Source organism: Ochotona princeps, chromosome 28 (assembly GCF_030435755.1).
Source record: "Ochotona princeps isolate mOchPri1 chromosome 28, mOchPri1.hap1, whole genome shotgun sequence".
Classification (NCBI taxonomy): Eukaryota; Metazoa; Chordata; class Mammalia; order Lagomorpha; family Ochotonidae; genus Ochotona; species Ochotona princeps.
Window position 1 is genome coordinate 12,184,522 of NC_080859.1, and position 13,601 is coordinate 12,198,122.

Consider the following 13,601-nt stretch of genomic DNA (forward strand, 5'->3'; position numbering starts at 1 on the left):
CTCCTACTTAGCCTGTCCACTTCTGCTTGACAGAAGGGCCGGGTGCCAGATGACGCCGTGGACACCCTGGCCAGCAGCCTGGGAAGGAAGGAAGCAGACCCAGAGGATGGAAAACCTGTGGCGGATCAAACCAAGGTAATGGCAGCTCAGTCTTCTAGACAAAAGCTGTCCTTCATCCTTATCCCCTTTCTTCCCCAATGTGTCAGTCATTGGTGACCAGGTTCACCTATCATCCCGTTTATTAAGCTACACCTGCACGAGCCCCAGGAGCCAAGGTCGCCGTGGATGGGCAGCTTGCATGAGGCAGCCCTCTCCAAGTCTCAGCTCTGTCCACTTGCAGCCCCACTGCTCCGTGGTGGATGTGCGCTGCCCCTTGCACTCCACCTTTAGCCCAGCAGGTGTCTGGCGTCTGAGCCTGCCACCGCCCTCAGATGCAGTGTTAGATGACACGAGCTGCTGTAGCAATTCCAGGCCCGCGCCCCATGTGCTCCAGTGTACCAATAGATCCATTTACCTCAAGTGTCGTCACTCAGGTGTCTTGTATGGGAGGACAGTGTCTCAACAGCGGATGTGGTGTGCTTTTTGTCCAGGAGAAAGCCAAGGAAAAAGACCGAGAAAAGCTTGGTGAAAAGGAAGAAACGATCCCCCCCGATTATAGATTGGAAGAGGTTAAGGTAAGCAGATGGCATGCTTTCCTGCCTGTCATTCGTAGCGAATGTGTCTGCATCGCAGGGGGGCATAGGAGCAGGCCTGGAGGAGGAAGATGTCATTTCTTAACGTTCCAATGCCGGAGAGATTCCTTCTGCTCAAAGCGTGGCAGGAAGCGAAAATCTCAGGTGGTCTTCTCGTCCTTTGCTACGTGAAGGCAGTGTGCTTTCCTCTCAACACAAGGCGTATCCAGTACCCGGAATACAGAGAAAATAAAAACACAATCAGAAACAGAAAAATACGCAACTCTGAGATATCCGTTGGAAAAATTTGAGCTTGGTTAACAGGGAGTGAGTGACTAGGCAGGCCCACTTCCTTATTTGGAGTGTGGAGATGGTGCAGCTCCAGCAACAGAGGGAAGACCCTGTTCTGAATCTCGTCATCCGAGTGCCGTCACTGGGGCGGGGCAGGTGCACGCACAGGCCAACAAATGCCGGGCAGCTGCACAGCCGGTATGTAAAAGAATATCCACCTCAACTCCGTCTATGGTTCTGGGGAGCTGAGACACACTCTCCACTCATCCACAGGCTCCAGCCATTTACTTGTCAACACAAGAGATGTGTCCTGCTGCCTGGGAGTGTGTTGTCCTCCTTCATTCTGATGTCTTTCTGCATGTTACAGTTTCTTTTCAGAGCTAAAGGGAAGGAGAAGGACACAGGAGAGAGAGAGAGAGAGAGAGATCCTTACTCGGGTTCACTCCCCCGGTGGCTGTAATGGCCAGTCCTGCGCCGGGCTGCAGTGTTACACCTTCAGTCAGGTCTCCCATGTGGGTAGCAGGGGTCCAAGCACTTAGAGCTACCCTTCACTGACTTCTCAGGCACAGTAGCAAGGAGCTGGATCAGAAGTGGACCAGCCGGGATTGCAGGTGGTACCAAGATGGGTTCCGTTCCCAGCTCCAGCTACTGACCTTGGGCGGCAATGGTGATGGCTCCAGGATTTGGGTTCCTGCCACTTGTGTGAGAGACCTGGGTTGTGTTAGCCCAGCCTAACCTCACCTGCTGGCTACAGTTGGGGAGTAAACCAGCAGATGGGGGGGGTGGGGGGAGTAAACCAGCAGATGGTGGGGGGAGTAAACCAGCAGACTGTGGGGAGGGGGAGTAAACCAGCAGACGGGGGGTGGGGGGAGTAAACCAGCAGATGGTGGGGGGTGAGTAAACCAGCAGACGGGGTGGGGGGAGTAAACCAGCAGACGGGGGGGTGAGTAAAGCAGCAGACGGGGGGGGGGGAGTAAACCAGCAGACTGTGGGGAGGGAGTAAACCAGCAGACAGTGGCGCTTGCTTGCTCATGTGCTCTCCTGTCTCTCAAATACATGTTGTTGTTGTTTACACAATAATAGGTACATCCTGTTGATCCCTTACAGTGTGAACAAGATTTCATACATGGGACAAAATGTGTTTCAATGCCATGTTTTTCCCTGGACAGGATAAAGATGGAAAACCACTCCCACCAGCAGAGCCCAAGGCAGAGTTTCCAGTAAGCAAACACATGTTCTCAGGGTAGTCCTCTCTCGTCCCTCTGCCCTTCATTAGTAACTCAGGAGGGATCGCAGTCCGATCAGCCTGTGACTGGGAAGGCGCTCGGGAGAGGAGGCGGGTGGTCAGATAGGCCGAGATACCCGCTGATGCGTTTCCTGGCTTTTGCAGGCCATGACCGAGGACGATCTACTGGATGCCTTGTCTGAGGACTTCGGGAGTTTGTCAAAAGCATCGCCACTGGTGAGTGCGGAGCCCTTGACTTCTCTTGCTGTAGAGAGGGAGCTTATAACTTGAGAGGTGAAGAAGTCAGCGTGAACAGCCTGCAACCATGGCAGCTGTAAAAACGTGCCCCGTGTGCCGTGGGATATGTCCTGAGACAGTACATGGTGGCAGCGCCCTCACTGGTTGTGCCCGCTTAGTGAGAATTGCATCCTGTGCAAAGAGAAGTGCGAATTCATCCCAAATGGCCACAGTGATCATTGGCAGATGGCCTGCTAAGAAGACTTAGCTGCCGGCAGTGTAGCCTGGCCTTCACAGGGACTTCTGCCATGCAGCTGGGGCAGGGCTGGGTCCTGCTGGGCATGTTTCTTTCCTCTGGGGTTTCCTTGGCTTTATGTGTGGAAATGTATGTTTTCACATGTGTTGAAGCCCCCAGCTTGCATAGCCAGCTCTCTTTGTGGGGTTGGAGTTGTGTACTTACAGTGAACCTGGTTTGTAAACCAGGGCACCAAAGAGAACTCTCAGACCTCAGCAAGGAAGCAAGTCGGCCGGTCCCTATGGGGAAAGTAGCATGGGAGAGCCCAGCAACCAGTCAGCATGGGACATGTACCTGGTGGGAAAGGAGTGACAGCCTGGAGCAGTAGCGATGGTGGGCACGCTTCATAAAGTGTGTTACTGATCATGGTGTCTTACTTTTAACTACAAGAAATTCGACGATGCCAAACTCGCCGCCGCCGTCTCTGAAGTGGTCTCCCACACACCAGCGCCTGTCACCCACGCTGCAGCCCCGCCCCCTCACGCACAGGTAAGTTGCCCATCTTCCGATGAGACAGGCCAGACCCAGGTGGCTGGCTGCACCCAGGGCACTGGTGATGCTGGACCCTGGCAGAGCACTTAAACCCTGCAAAGTAGAGTGTGTGCCTATGTGTGCACATGCGTGTGTGCGTATGTGTACGTGCAGAGACACGGTGAGAAAAGTCCCTGTGCAGTGGAAAGGAAGAATCAGGAACAAGGATGCCTGCCACTTCCATGGTGGGCCTTTCTCATTTTTATGTATTACTTACTTGAAAGGCAGGAGAGGTGGCAGCGTTGCGATGTTGCAGGCTGGGCTGGACGCCACATCCCCTAGTGACGTGCCAGTTTGAGTCCTGGCTGTTCCGCTTCTGTGCCAGGCCTCCGTTGCCAGCGTCTGGGAAGGCAGCTGATGATGGCCCCTGCCGGCCATGGGGAGCCCAGGTTGGCATTCTAGCTCCTGTCTTCAGTCCTGGCTTTCGTGACCGTTTGGAGAGTGAACCATTAGATAGAAACTCTCTTCTCACCACCAACCCTCCCAGCCCCCATTTTTTAAATGTTTATCTATTTTTATTGGAAAGGCAAATTTACAAAGAGTAGGACAATCAGACTTTCCATTCACTGGCTCACTCCCCAAATGGTCAATCCAAAGCCAGGAGCTTTTTCCAGATCCCCCACACAGGTGCAGGGTCTCAAGGCTTTGGACTATCATCCACTGCATACCCAGGCTATAAGCAGGGAGCTGGATGGGAAACAGAGCAACTGGGACACAAAGCAACACCCATATGGGATGTTGGCACTTACAGGTGGAGGACTAGCCAATTGGGTCATCATGCTACCCCACCCCTCACATTCCACACTCTGCCTTTCAAATGTATCATTCAAAATATTTTTTTCAGAAGGGAAAAGAACCGGAGATCTCTCAGCTGCTTGCTCAATCCTTAAATGCCCGCACCACCTAGGGCTAGGCCAGGCTGAAGCTAGGAGCCAGGAACCCAATCCACGTGTTGCATATGGGTAATGGCTAGATACCTGATCCATCACCTGCTGCTCCCAGGTGAGCAGGAAGCTGGAGTGGGGAGCAGAGCCTCGATCCTCTGAAATGGGAGCCAGGCATCCCAAGTGACAGCTTCACCCACTGGGCCACAACACCTGCCTGCCCTGCCCTGCCCTTGGCTTTTCATAAGTTGGTCTTAGGCAACTGGTCTGGTTTACTCAGAGGGCAATCACAGATGTGAGAGATTGCATGATTACTCTGCAAAGCAGCCAGAAAGCGGTGTACCCTATGAGGCAGAACCCAGCATGGCACCTCATCCCAGGCACATCCCAGGCACACATGCCACACGTTTTTGAATTGTCCTCTGCATGGAGGTGAAGGACAGTGCTTTCCGTGCACTGTGTTGGACACGCACTCATGACTGGACAGCATCGCTGGGTGTTCACTCCCAGCTCTCCGTCCTGGCTGATTGTCACGTGAGAGGCAGGGGGTTGGTTCCTCAGCTTTATGGACCATCTGGGTCATCTCCAGGTCACTTGCTAGGAGCCATAGTCCCTGATAGATGGGTCCCTGGGATTCTCACCAAGAGGATGGGCTGGGCAGGCAGGGATGCTGGCCCTCCAGCCCGGTCAGGTTGATGGTTGCTGTGCTGCCCGCTTCTCCTCTCTACTTCTCTGACCCTGTCTGCCTCCTGCACCTCCCCCCATTTCTCCTCCAGGAAAGGGAGTCCCCTCCTGCAAAGACAGGGCTCCTGGCCTGATCTGCCAGTGGCTGAGAGAGAATTATTTGTCTTTCAGCCTAGTGACAAAGAGCTTGACGATGCTTTGGACAAACTTTCTGACAGTCTTGGGCAAAGGCAGCCTGATCCAGATGAGAACAAACCAATGGAGGATAAAGTGAAGGTAAGAAAAAAATAATTGAAGGTTTCTGCAGCATGTAAGCCCAGCCACCCACAGAAGAGGGGGGACCACTCGGACTGAGTCCGGAAGCGGTGCCAGTTGGCTAGCCTGCAACAGTCCCTGTTACATTCCTTTGTTGTCTCCCTGGGACTTGTTTATGGCACAGATTGTGTTACCGGCAAATATCCTGTTGGTGAGACCAGACTTAATTGTGATGAAAAAGCGTAATTTTGCTTGCTGATTTTATATTCTCTTCCCACATGAACTTCCCCAGTTCTTATCTGGAGTGAGACCATCTGTGCATGACAAAGACACACACACACATGCACGTGCGTGTACACCTGTGGTGGGTTGTCACATTCTGTACCTGCAGCAGTATGAGCCACCTGCCTAGCAGGTGCTGAGCCCAGCCCCCGATGAGAGAACTTGGGGGCAGACACACAGAGGTGTGTGCAGTACGCAAAGAGCTCATGTGGCATTGTACATGATACATGTAAGCACACATCCATCCTTGGCAATACACAATATGTAATTTGAGTCTGTCTGACTCTCAGCATGGAAACCAGGAAATAGCTTTTGACCAGCAAGGTCAGCATCTCAGTGGCAGCATGTCAGAGAGTCCTTAGATCGCGATTCTGTGATTGTCAAAGGAGTACAGATGCTTACGTAATCCCTAGTTGAAAAATGACATTATAATGATGTAGAAACAGAAGTCTGCACCCCACTGGGGCAGAGGAGGGGCCGTGAAACCTGAGATGGAGCCAAGCTCCCTGAGCTGGCTGTGGCTGCCTCATCTGCAGCCCATGAGGCCAGCGCACACATTCACCAACTTGGCCACCATTCTGGCTCCACCTCCTGGGGTGGCGGGTGACTGTGCCAAGTGGCTGCATCTCTGATTGGGACACTGTGCCCGTGGTGGGGTGCCTGGCTTCCACGGCCACTGCCAGCTCCGGATTCCAGCTTCCCACTGATGTGCACACTGGGAGGCTCAAGGGGTTGGGTCCCTGCCCACTTCCCACCTGAAAGACCTGAGCCTTACTGTTCTGTTGGGTAGGAGTTAGTAGTCTGTCTCAAATTTTTTAACAGTTATACTTTTGTAAATACTACCTCCCTAAATGCCAAGGTACAGTGACCATGTTTTGTATGTGAAAAGTGAAAATGTTTTAGAACATATTTTCTACTATTGGGTTTAATCTTCCAACATGATTCTTCGGGATAATTACATAATAATCCATTTCCATTTAAAATACAAATGCAGAATCCATGCAAATGGCCTAATGCATACACCTACAGGATATTTTTTTCCACCAACTCAAGTCTGTTGTCATCCATTTCATCTTTCTGAAGGAAAAGCAAACCCACCCTAGGTGCTGAATGGTGCTTTTCAGAAGGGAGGAGGAAAGAGATGTTCATGATTTCCACTCGCTGTTTCTAGGAGAGAGCCAAAAAGGAGCATAGAGACAAGCTTGGGGAGAGAGATGACACCATCCCCCCCGAGTACAGACACCTGCTGGACCAGGGTGACAAGGTACGCAAGGCCACTGCCCACAGTGCTGGATTTGCTGTACTGCTCAAACGCCAACCTTTCTTGCTGTGAGGTGAAGGCATGCCCTCCGACGAGCAGGTACAACTGTGTCAGGACTGCCTGCTCTGAGCAGGCCCTGGTGGTGAGGAGCAGGCTGTGTAGACGGTTGCCGGGATTGATTTGAGCGAATATTGTGTGCTGGTCACATGCTGTACCCTGTGGTCTAGGCAGAGTTGAACAGTGTGTAGCTAGTCACTAAGGCTGCAGAGTCATTCCTAGGGTGGTCGGAGACGCTCAGGAAGTTCATGGAAAATGGAACTAAAAGTTAAATTGACTGTGATGCCAAAGAATTTTTTTTTAACCCATGCATCCATGTAGTGTTTCATGATATAGATTGCCTGAATAGAGTATTAAAAAGCAAGTTGCTATGCACAGAGCAAAACAGGAGTGAGTGTTGGCATCATGCATAGGACAGTAAGGTCACACCAAGACCCAGGGTCTTCCTCTCTTCTGCCCTACTCCCACAGGTCAATAGTCAGGACAGGCAAAGCCACATCCCACATCAGGGGCTGAGCAGGGTCTGTCAACCAGCAGCCTTTAGTGTCTAACGTGGAAGGCAGCTTTGTGTTCACCCAGGCTGACTCACTTAACCTGGTCCTCGGCTCAGTGAAGTCCACATAAACTTCCAGCTATGTTTGTGCTGACTTGGCTGGTGCGGAAGAGAACCCCTGGTGTAGACAGTGCTAAGGCCGCCTGGTACAAGAGCCAGCTCCCTGGCGGCCCTTCTGCACCCTGCAGCATCCGCTCGCTCTGAGGGCAGCTCCATTGGCAGCAGCTTGGCCTTGTTCCACTTGTTGCACACCTTGGGAAATGCATATAACAGTGCCCTTGCCCTGGAAGACGGCCAGATCCCATGTACGTTTGTTGTGTTTGTGAGCCAATCTGAAAGGAATCTTCAGATCCTCTCAGAGGGCGAGATGCTGTCGGCAGTCAGATGAGGTACTTGTGCTAACATTTGAAGTAGAATTGTAAATCAAAGCTTTCTCATCCCAGGTGCTTCTGAATGGTTTCTAAGGGCAATAATGAAGCAAAACTGGTTGAGTAACAGTAGAGACCGGGGGTCACTAGTTACTGTTAATCTATACTCCATCTTAGCCAAATCAAGCCACTGGGTCACAGCTCCTGGAAGGACTTGCTGCACAAAATAAATTTGCACAAAGATCTCCTTGTAACCCAGAATCTGCCTTGTTTTTAAGGACAAACCGGAGAAGCCAACTACAAAGAAATCAAAGGAAATGAAGGTAAATGCCACGGGAGCCTATTTCCATGACAGTTTTTAGTTCTAGTAGTAGCTGTCCTCTGCATTCCAGAAAAGCCAGCTCTGGTGGCATGCCAGCCCTGTGCTTCATGACGTGCCAAAGCACACATGTCAGTGTGCAAGACTTACCTCCCAGCTTGCTCAAAATCCCGGTGAGGTAGGCAGGACCACCATCTGGGGGAAAAACACGAGGCCAAAGGATCGCTGAACAACCTCCATCCAAGGCAGAGAGGGACAGCATGGGGTGCCTGTTTGAGAAGCCCCCATCCCACATCGAGTGCTGGGCTTCTAGCCTGGGCTGCCCTCTCCATCCTGGCTTCCTGGACACGCTCGCTCTGACAGCGGGTGGTGCTCAGGAACCCAGATCCCTGTCGCCCATGTGGGAGACCCAGATTGCATTCCCTGCTCCTGGCTTTGGTGTGAAACAGTCCTGGCTGTTTTGTGGCATTTAGGGAGTGAACCAGAAAAAAGTCCTTTTCTTTCTCTGTGCCTTTCAAAGAAATAAAACATGAGAAGACTAGAAGAAAATCAAATGGTCAAGATGCTTTGTTTTAATACCTTAAAAAAAGATTTATTTGAAAGGCAGAATAATAGGGAGGGAGGAGAGATGATCTTCCATCTGCTGGTTCACTCCCCAGATGGCCACGACAGCCAGAGCTGGGCTGGGCTGGGCTGGGTGAAAGTCAGAAACCAGGAAATCCACCCAGGTCTCCTAGGTGGAAGGCAGGGCCCAGGACTTGGGCTGTCTGCTGCTGTCTTCCCAGACACAGAAGCAGAGAGCTGGAGTGTAAGTAGAGTAGCCTCAGGAACTGGAACTGCCACACAACGTCAGCCACTTGTTGTCTGTTATGATACATTATTGTTAGGAGGAAGAGCATCGAGGTTTTTTTTTTTCTTAATAAGTTTTTTATGCATGCCTCCCCCACGGGGTGCTTTGCCTGGACTCCCTCCCTGACAATGGGTCTGTTACTGTCCCAGAAGCCGGCAGGTGAACAGGACCCCATTGATGCTCTCTCATCAGACCTGGACAGCTGCCCTTCAGCCACAGAGACCTCACAGGACGCCAAGAAGGTACCATGCTTGTTCACCTCCACTCTGAAGTACCCATGTGTGTGCACATGTGTCTCTGTGTGTAGTCTTACCTGAGATATGGAACACATGGTAAACTTGGAAATAGACAAAAGGAAAAATACCTCTAATTTAATTACCCCACATTCTTGTCTATTTCCTCTATCCTGTTCTCTGTGCATGTGTTGCAGACCATTGGTTATTTAAATGGCTCAGAGTTGTTTGTGCCTGTGGCTGTATAATGTCCACAGTCGTCATTTTGTATCGTCACAGTATAATCTAGCATGACTTTGGTAGTAGATTATCGTTTGTGCTCATGATCCTTAATGTTTACTTACCTCTATGTATTTGAAATGGAGAGAGGGATCACTGTTTGAAGGTCTGCAGCAGCCAGAGCTAGACCAGACTGAAGCCAGGAGTCTCCCACTTATGTAGTAGGGACCCTGGTATTGAGCCATCACCTGCTGCTTCCCAGCATGTGCCTTAGCAGGAAGCTGGATTTGGAAGTGGAGCAGCCAGGCCTGTATCCCAGGCACTCAGATATGGAAGGCAGGTGTCCCAGGCAGCCTGTTAGCCTGTGCTGCAGCGCCTGCCCTGTGTTCAATTAGAACGAGAACCATGGGACAGGCATTTAATGGTTAAGGTGCCAGTGAAAATGCTGCCTCCCAAGTCATCATGTCTGAGTTGATTCCTGGCTGTGGTTTCTGACTATGGCTTCCTGCTCATGTCAGCCGTAGGAGGCTGCAGTGGAAGCTCATTTCTGCCTTCCTGCCTCCCAGGTGGGAGAGCAGGATTGAGTTCTGGCCCCCTAGCATAGTTATCTGATGATTACTTTAACAACTATTTAATTTAGTTAATAACCAGTAGTAGATTTAATGTCCAACATGAAGACTAGAATTTTTCAACTTGTTTTGAATCCTTTGCTTCCCACTTCTTATCTCCACCCCCTCTCGTGTTATTCTGTCAGAAGTCTTTAAATGTGTGTGTATACTCGTTCCACATGAGATCATGCAATCAGTATTTGTCCATGTGTGGCTTATTTCAGTTAGCATAAAGAACAGGATTTTTTGTGTACATTTATTTTATTTGAATAGTAGAAAAAGATATTAACAGTATTAATATCTACTGTTTTATTCCCCACTTGTCCAGAGACTGAGGCTGGGTTGGGCCCGGCCCACGCCTGGAGCCAGGAACTCAGTACAGGCTTCCCCCAGGGCGTAGCAGGAGTCAAACCACAGTAGTCACCACCTGCCACATCCTAGGGCAGCAAGTGCAGGAAGCTGGAATTGGGAGTAAAGCCAGGACTCGGAACACACACTCCATTCCCGTTGCTTTCCCCAGCATTCCTTCCCTGCAGGATCTTCCTCCATTTGTGTGCTGATGGACACAGGTTATGTTTGTGGAGACCTCTCTTTGAGCGTATACCCAGGAGGGATTGCTCGACCGTGTGATAGGTTCTATCTGTAATTTCGTTAGGAACCTCCGTAATAACAGTAAGAGGTCTCTCTTCTCCACACCCTTCTTCTTGCCCTCGTGTTCTGATCTCTAACAAGCTCTGAATGAGCAAAATAAGGGCTGCATACGCCACGTACCATGCAAGTGGGCAGTGTCCAGATAACCTCCTTCATCCTTTGTCACCTCCTGTCTTTAGTATCTGTGGGCTACCAGAAGCACTCATCCACCACCCAGCTTGGTAACTTCCCATCCTTCACTGTAGGAAAAGAGCAAGAAGACAGTGTCCAGTTCCAAAGCGGGCAAACATGCAGACAAAGCAAAGGATTCCACAAAGGTGAGCCCAGAGCTATGTAGCCTGCTATTCAATTAGTGTGGTTTAGGTATCTTAAGTCAACTCCACCTTACACTGCAGATTTTAAAAGTTACTGGAAAATGCAGATGCTCCAAACTATGGATTTTAAAGATTTGTACCAACTCCATCTTAATTTCATTTCCCATGGACTTTTAATAACTAGTGCTTTAAAAAATATGAGTGTTCTTAACCTGATTTAAGGTGCTTGTTTGCTGCCCTTGCTGCAATACCACCCAAGGATGACGTTTAGATAAAGGTGATCTATGGAGTTGGGGCAGACCACAGTGCTTCTGTGGTCACCGTATTCATTTGATGCCACCTGTGAAAAAATTTTTTCAATTTGTTCTAGAAGGCAGAACTAAGGGTAAGGGAGCTATAGGGTCCATTTCTGAGCTTCCTACTGCAGTCAGGAGCAGAAATTGATTACACTCCTTCCAGAATGTGTCATTCCAATGGTTGTTACAACGCCTCCCTAACCATAGTGAAAAATATGCAGTTCTAGAATTTGAGTAACAAAATGAAATGCTTCTGTGGTAGTGAAGCAGATTTTGTAGGCAAGGTGGTTATAAGCTATAAGCAATATGAAATGACTAAGTTTGTGGGAGGAGTCAGTACGTTTTCAAGAGAAAGCTAGAGAGGACCGCGCTTGCTGCCACCGACACCATGCTCTGATGCGCGTTGACCCTTAATCCAGAAAAGGACTCACTAATGGCTCCACTTTCCCTTTCAGACGACAGAGGAAACCTCCAAGCCAAAAAAGAATGAAAAAACTACGAGTTAAAGTTTACGTGGTTTGGTAAGTTGGGTGTTGCATATTTTAAGCGAGAAAAACCTTACCTTGTGTGTTCCAAAGTCAGAAACGGAAGTGTGCCTCCTGTGCCATGCTCTCTGCTGTGGCATGCAGCACACACTACAGATTCTCGAGTTTTCACTCTAGGAGGTACCCTGCATTGGCATGATTTAACTATTGCAATGATTAGAGGCATCAGTCTTGTCTTTGTAATAAAAAAATAAATAACTCTTTAACAAGTCAGATATACAGAGAGGAAGAGAGAGAGAGGAAGATCTTCCGTCCGATTGTTCACTCTGGCTGGTGGTGCGGCGATCCGAAGCTGGGAACCAGGAACTTCTTCCAGGTCTCCCACATGGGTGCAGGGTCCCAAGGCTTTGGGCTGTCCTCGGCCGCTTTCCCAGGCCACAAGCAGGGAGCTGGATGGGAAGTGGAGCTGCTGGGACTAGAACCGGCGCCCATATGGGATCCCAGTGCATCCAAGGTGGGGACTTTAGCCACTAGGCCACACGGCCGGGCCCCAAGAGGCATCAGTCTTAAGAGCTCTTTAAAATATTGGGACCAGCACCCTGGCATACTAAGTTAAACCTCTGCCTGGGAGAGCAGCAGAGGATGGTTGACGCACTTTTCTAAAGTGAGGTAGCTGCCTGGTTCTTGAGACAAATCTCAGCTGAAATACTCCATCTATTGGATTCCTACAGTTATTATAAATTAGAATCAAGCCAGGGTATTTGTCCAAGCTAACAAGGTGGTCAGTCACTCCTTGCTGTGCTCCCTGCACCCACGTGGGATACCAGGAGGAAACTTCTGGCTCCCAGAGCTTTGGACTGTCACCATTTGGTGAGTGAGGCAGTGAATAGGACTTCTGCCTCTCAAATTTAAGTTTTTTCTTTTAGGCCCCCGTAAGAATAGTTAAACCTCTGCAATCCAGATGATCGTGGGTTACATGTTTAGTGGGTTAAAGCAAATGAAGGGCTTTTCAAGTCTTTAAGATACAATACAGGGGACACTGGGGTGGGGGGAGTATGGGGAGCGAAGGCAAGGATTGACTACTTTTATCCTAATTTTAAAAAGTGCCCTGTTTGGTTTTAATTTATGGTGACTCAAGAGATCCTGCAGATGGAGTGAGATCTGAAGAACCAGGCGTTTATCTTACCTTCAGAGGAGGTGTTTCCGAAGTCAGAATAGGGAATTTTTTTCTGCCAAGAGTCACTTGGCAATTTCTAGCATCATTTATGAGCCACGCAATCCATTAACTTAAAATTAGCCTGCTATAAATGAATTGAATTTCAGGTCACACCTGTGGTTACCTTGGCAGGGCCGAACAAAAGAATTTCACAAACATTATGCGGCCGGCAGACCAGCTGAGTCATAAAGCACACAACCCCTACCAACCAGAGCCCAGAAGACATCACAATGCAGAGTACATCGGGTTAGGCTGTTTCCTATAAAGGAGAAGTGCACCGATTAGAACTGCTAAGATCTTAAGAGTTTAACATTGTATTAATCTAGCATTTACTTGTTAGAAATTCCTTGCTGCCACAGTGCTTTGTTAAATAGCCTATTTACTATTCCTGTAACAAGAAAGTTACATTGTTCACTGCATTTTTGTTTTTTTCCAGGTACCTCAAATCTTCAACTGGTGGATGGTGACTTTTGAAGAATAAAAAAGGCTTTTGAAACAGAAACGTTTTTCTGGGTAGCTTCTAAACAGTGGCGTTGAGCCTTGTCATCCTATGCATTGGTTGTTGCGCATTTGCAGACGGGAAAGTGAACTTCATTCACTGTGTAGCTGCACTCAGTACTGACACTTGTTGAAAGTTTTAAGATAGCCTTTAGCTGTGACAGAAAGGAAGCTTTATATTTAAGTATGTGATAAGCAATGCCAAAAAAAAACTTGCAAACTTTTGCACATTCTGCACCCAGTGCCTATAAATCTCATTAGTATTTTCCATTTGCACTTTTTTAAAGCATTTGTAAGACAATGCTTTTAACAGTCTTC

General features: G+C 49.2%; 1 protein-coding gene across 1 annotated transcript in view; it reads left to right on the forward strand.

Moving 5' to 3' along the window:
* CAST (calpastatin) overlaps window positions 1–13,357 on the forward strand; it is an 81,444-nt gene extending 68,087 nt beyond the window's left edge. Inside the window, exons 22-33 of the mRNA XM_058656420.1 lie at window positions 34–135; window positions 591–674; window positions 2,132–2,182; window positions 2,353–2,424; window positions 3,110–3,208; window positions 4,990–5,094; window positions 6,527–6,619; window positions 7,873–7,917; window positions 8,913–9,005; window positions 10,720–10,791; window positions 11,540–11,605; window positions 13,222–13,357. Of these exons, the coding sequence (XP_058512403.1) occupies window positions 34–135; window positions 591–674; window positions 2,132–2,182; window positions 2,353–2,424; window positions 3,110–3,208; window positions 4,990–5,094; window positions 6,527–6,619; window positions 7,873–7,917; window positions 8,913–9,005; window positions 10,720–10,791; window positions 11,540–11,590 (867 nt within the window). The 3' untranslated portion in view covers window positions 11,591–11,605; window positions 13,222–13,357. The remainder of the gene's footprint in view (window positions 1–33; window positions 136–590; window positions 675–2,131; window positions 2,183–2,352; window positions 2,425–3,109; window positions 3,209–4,989; window positions 5,095–6,526; window positions 6,620–7,872; window positions 7,918–8,912; window positions 9,006–10,719; window positions 10,792–11,539; window positions 11,606–13,221) is intronic.
* The last annotated feature ends 244 nt before the right edge of the window (window positions 13,358–13,601 follow it).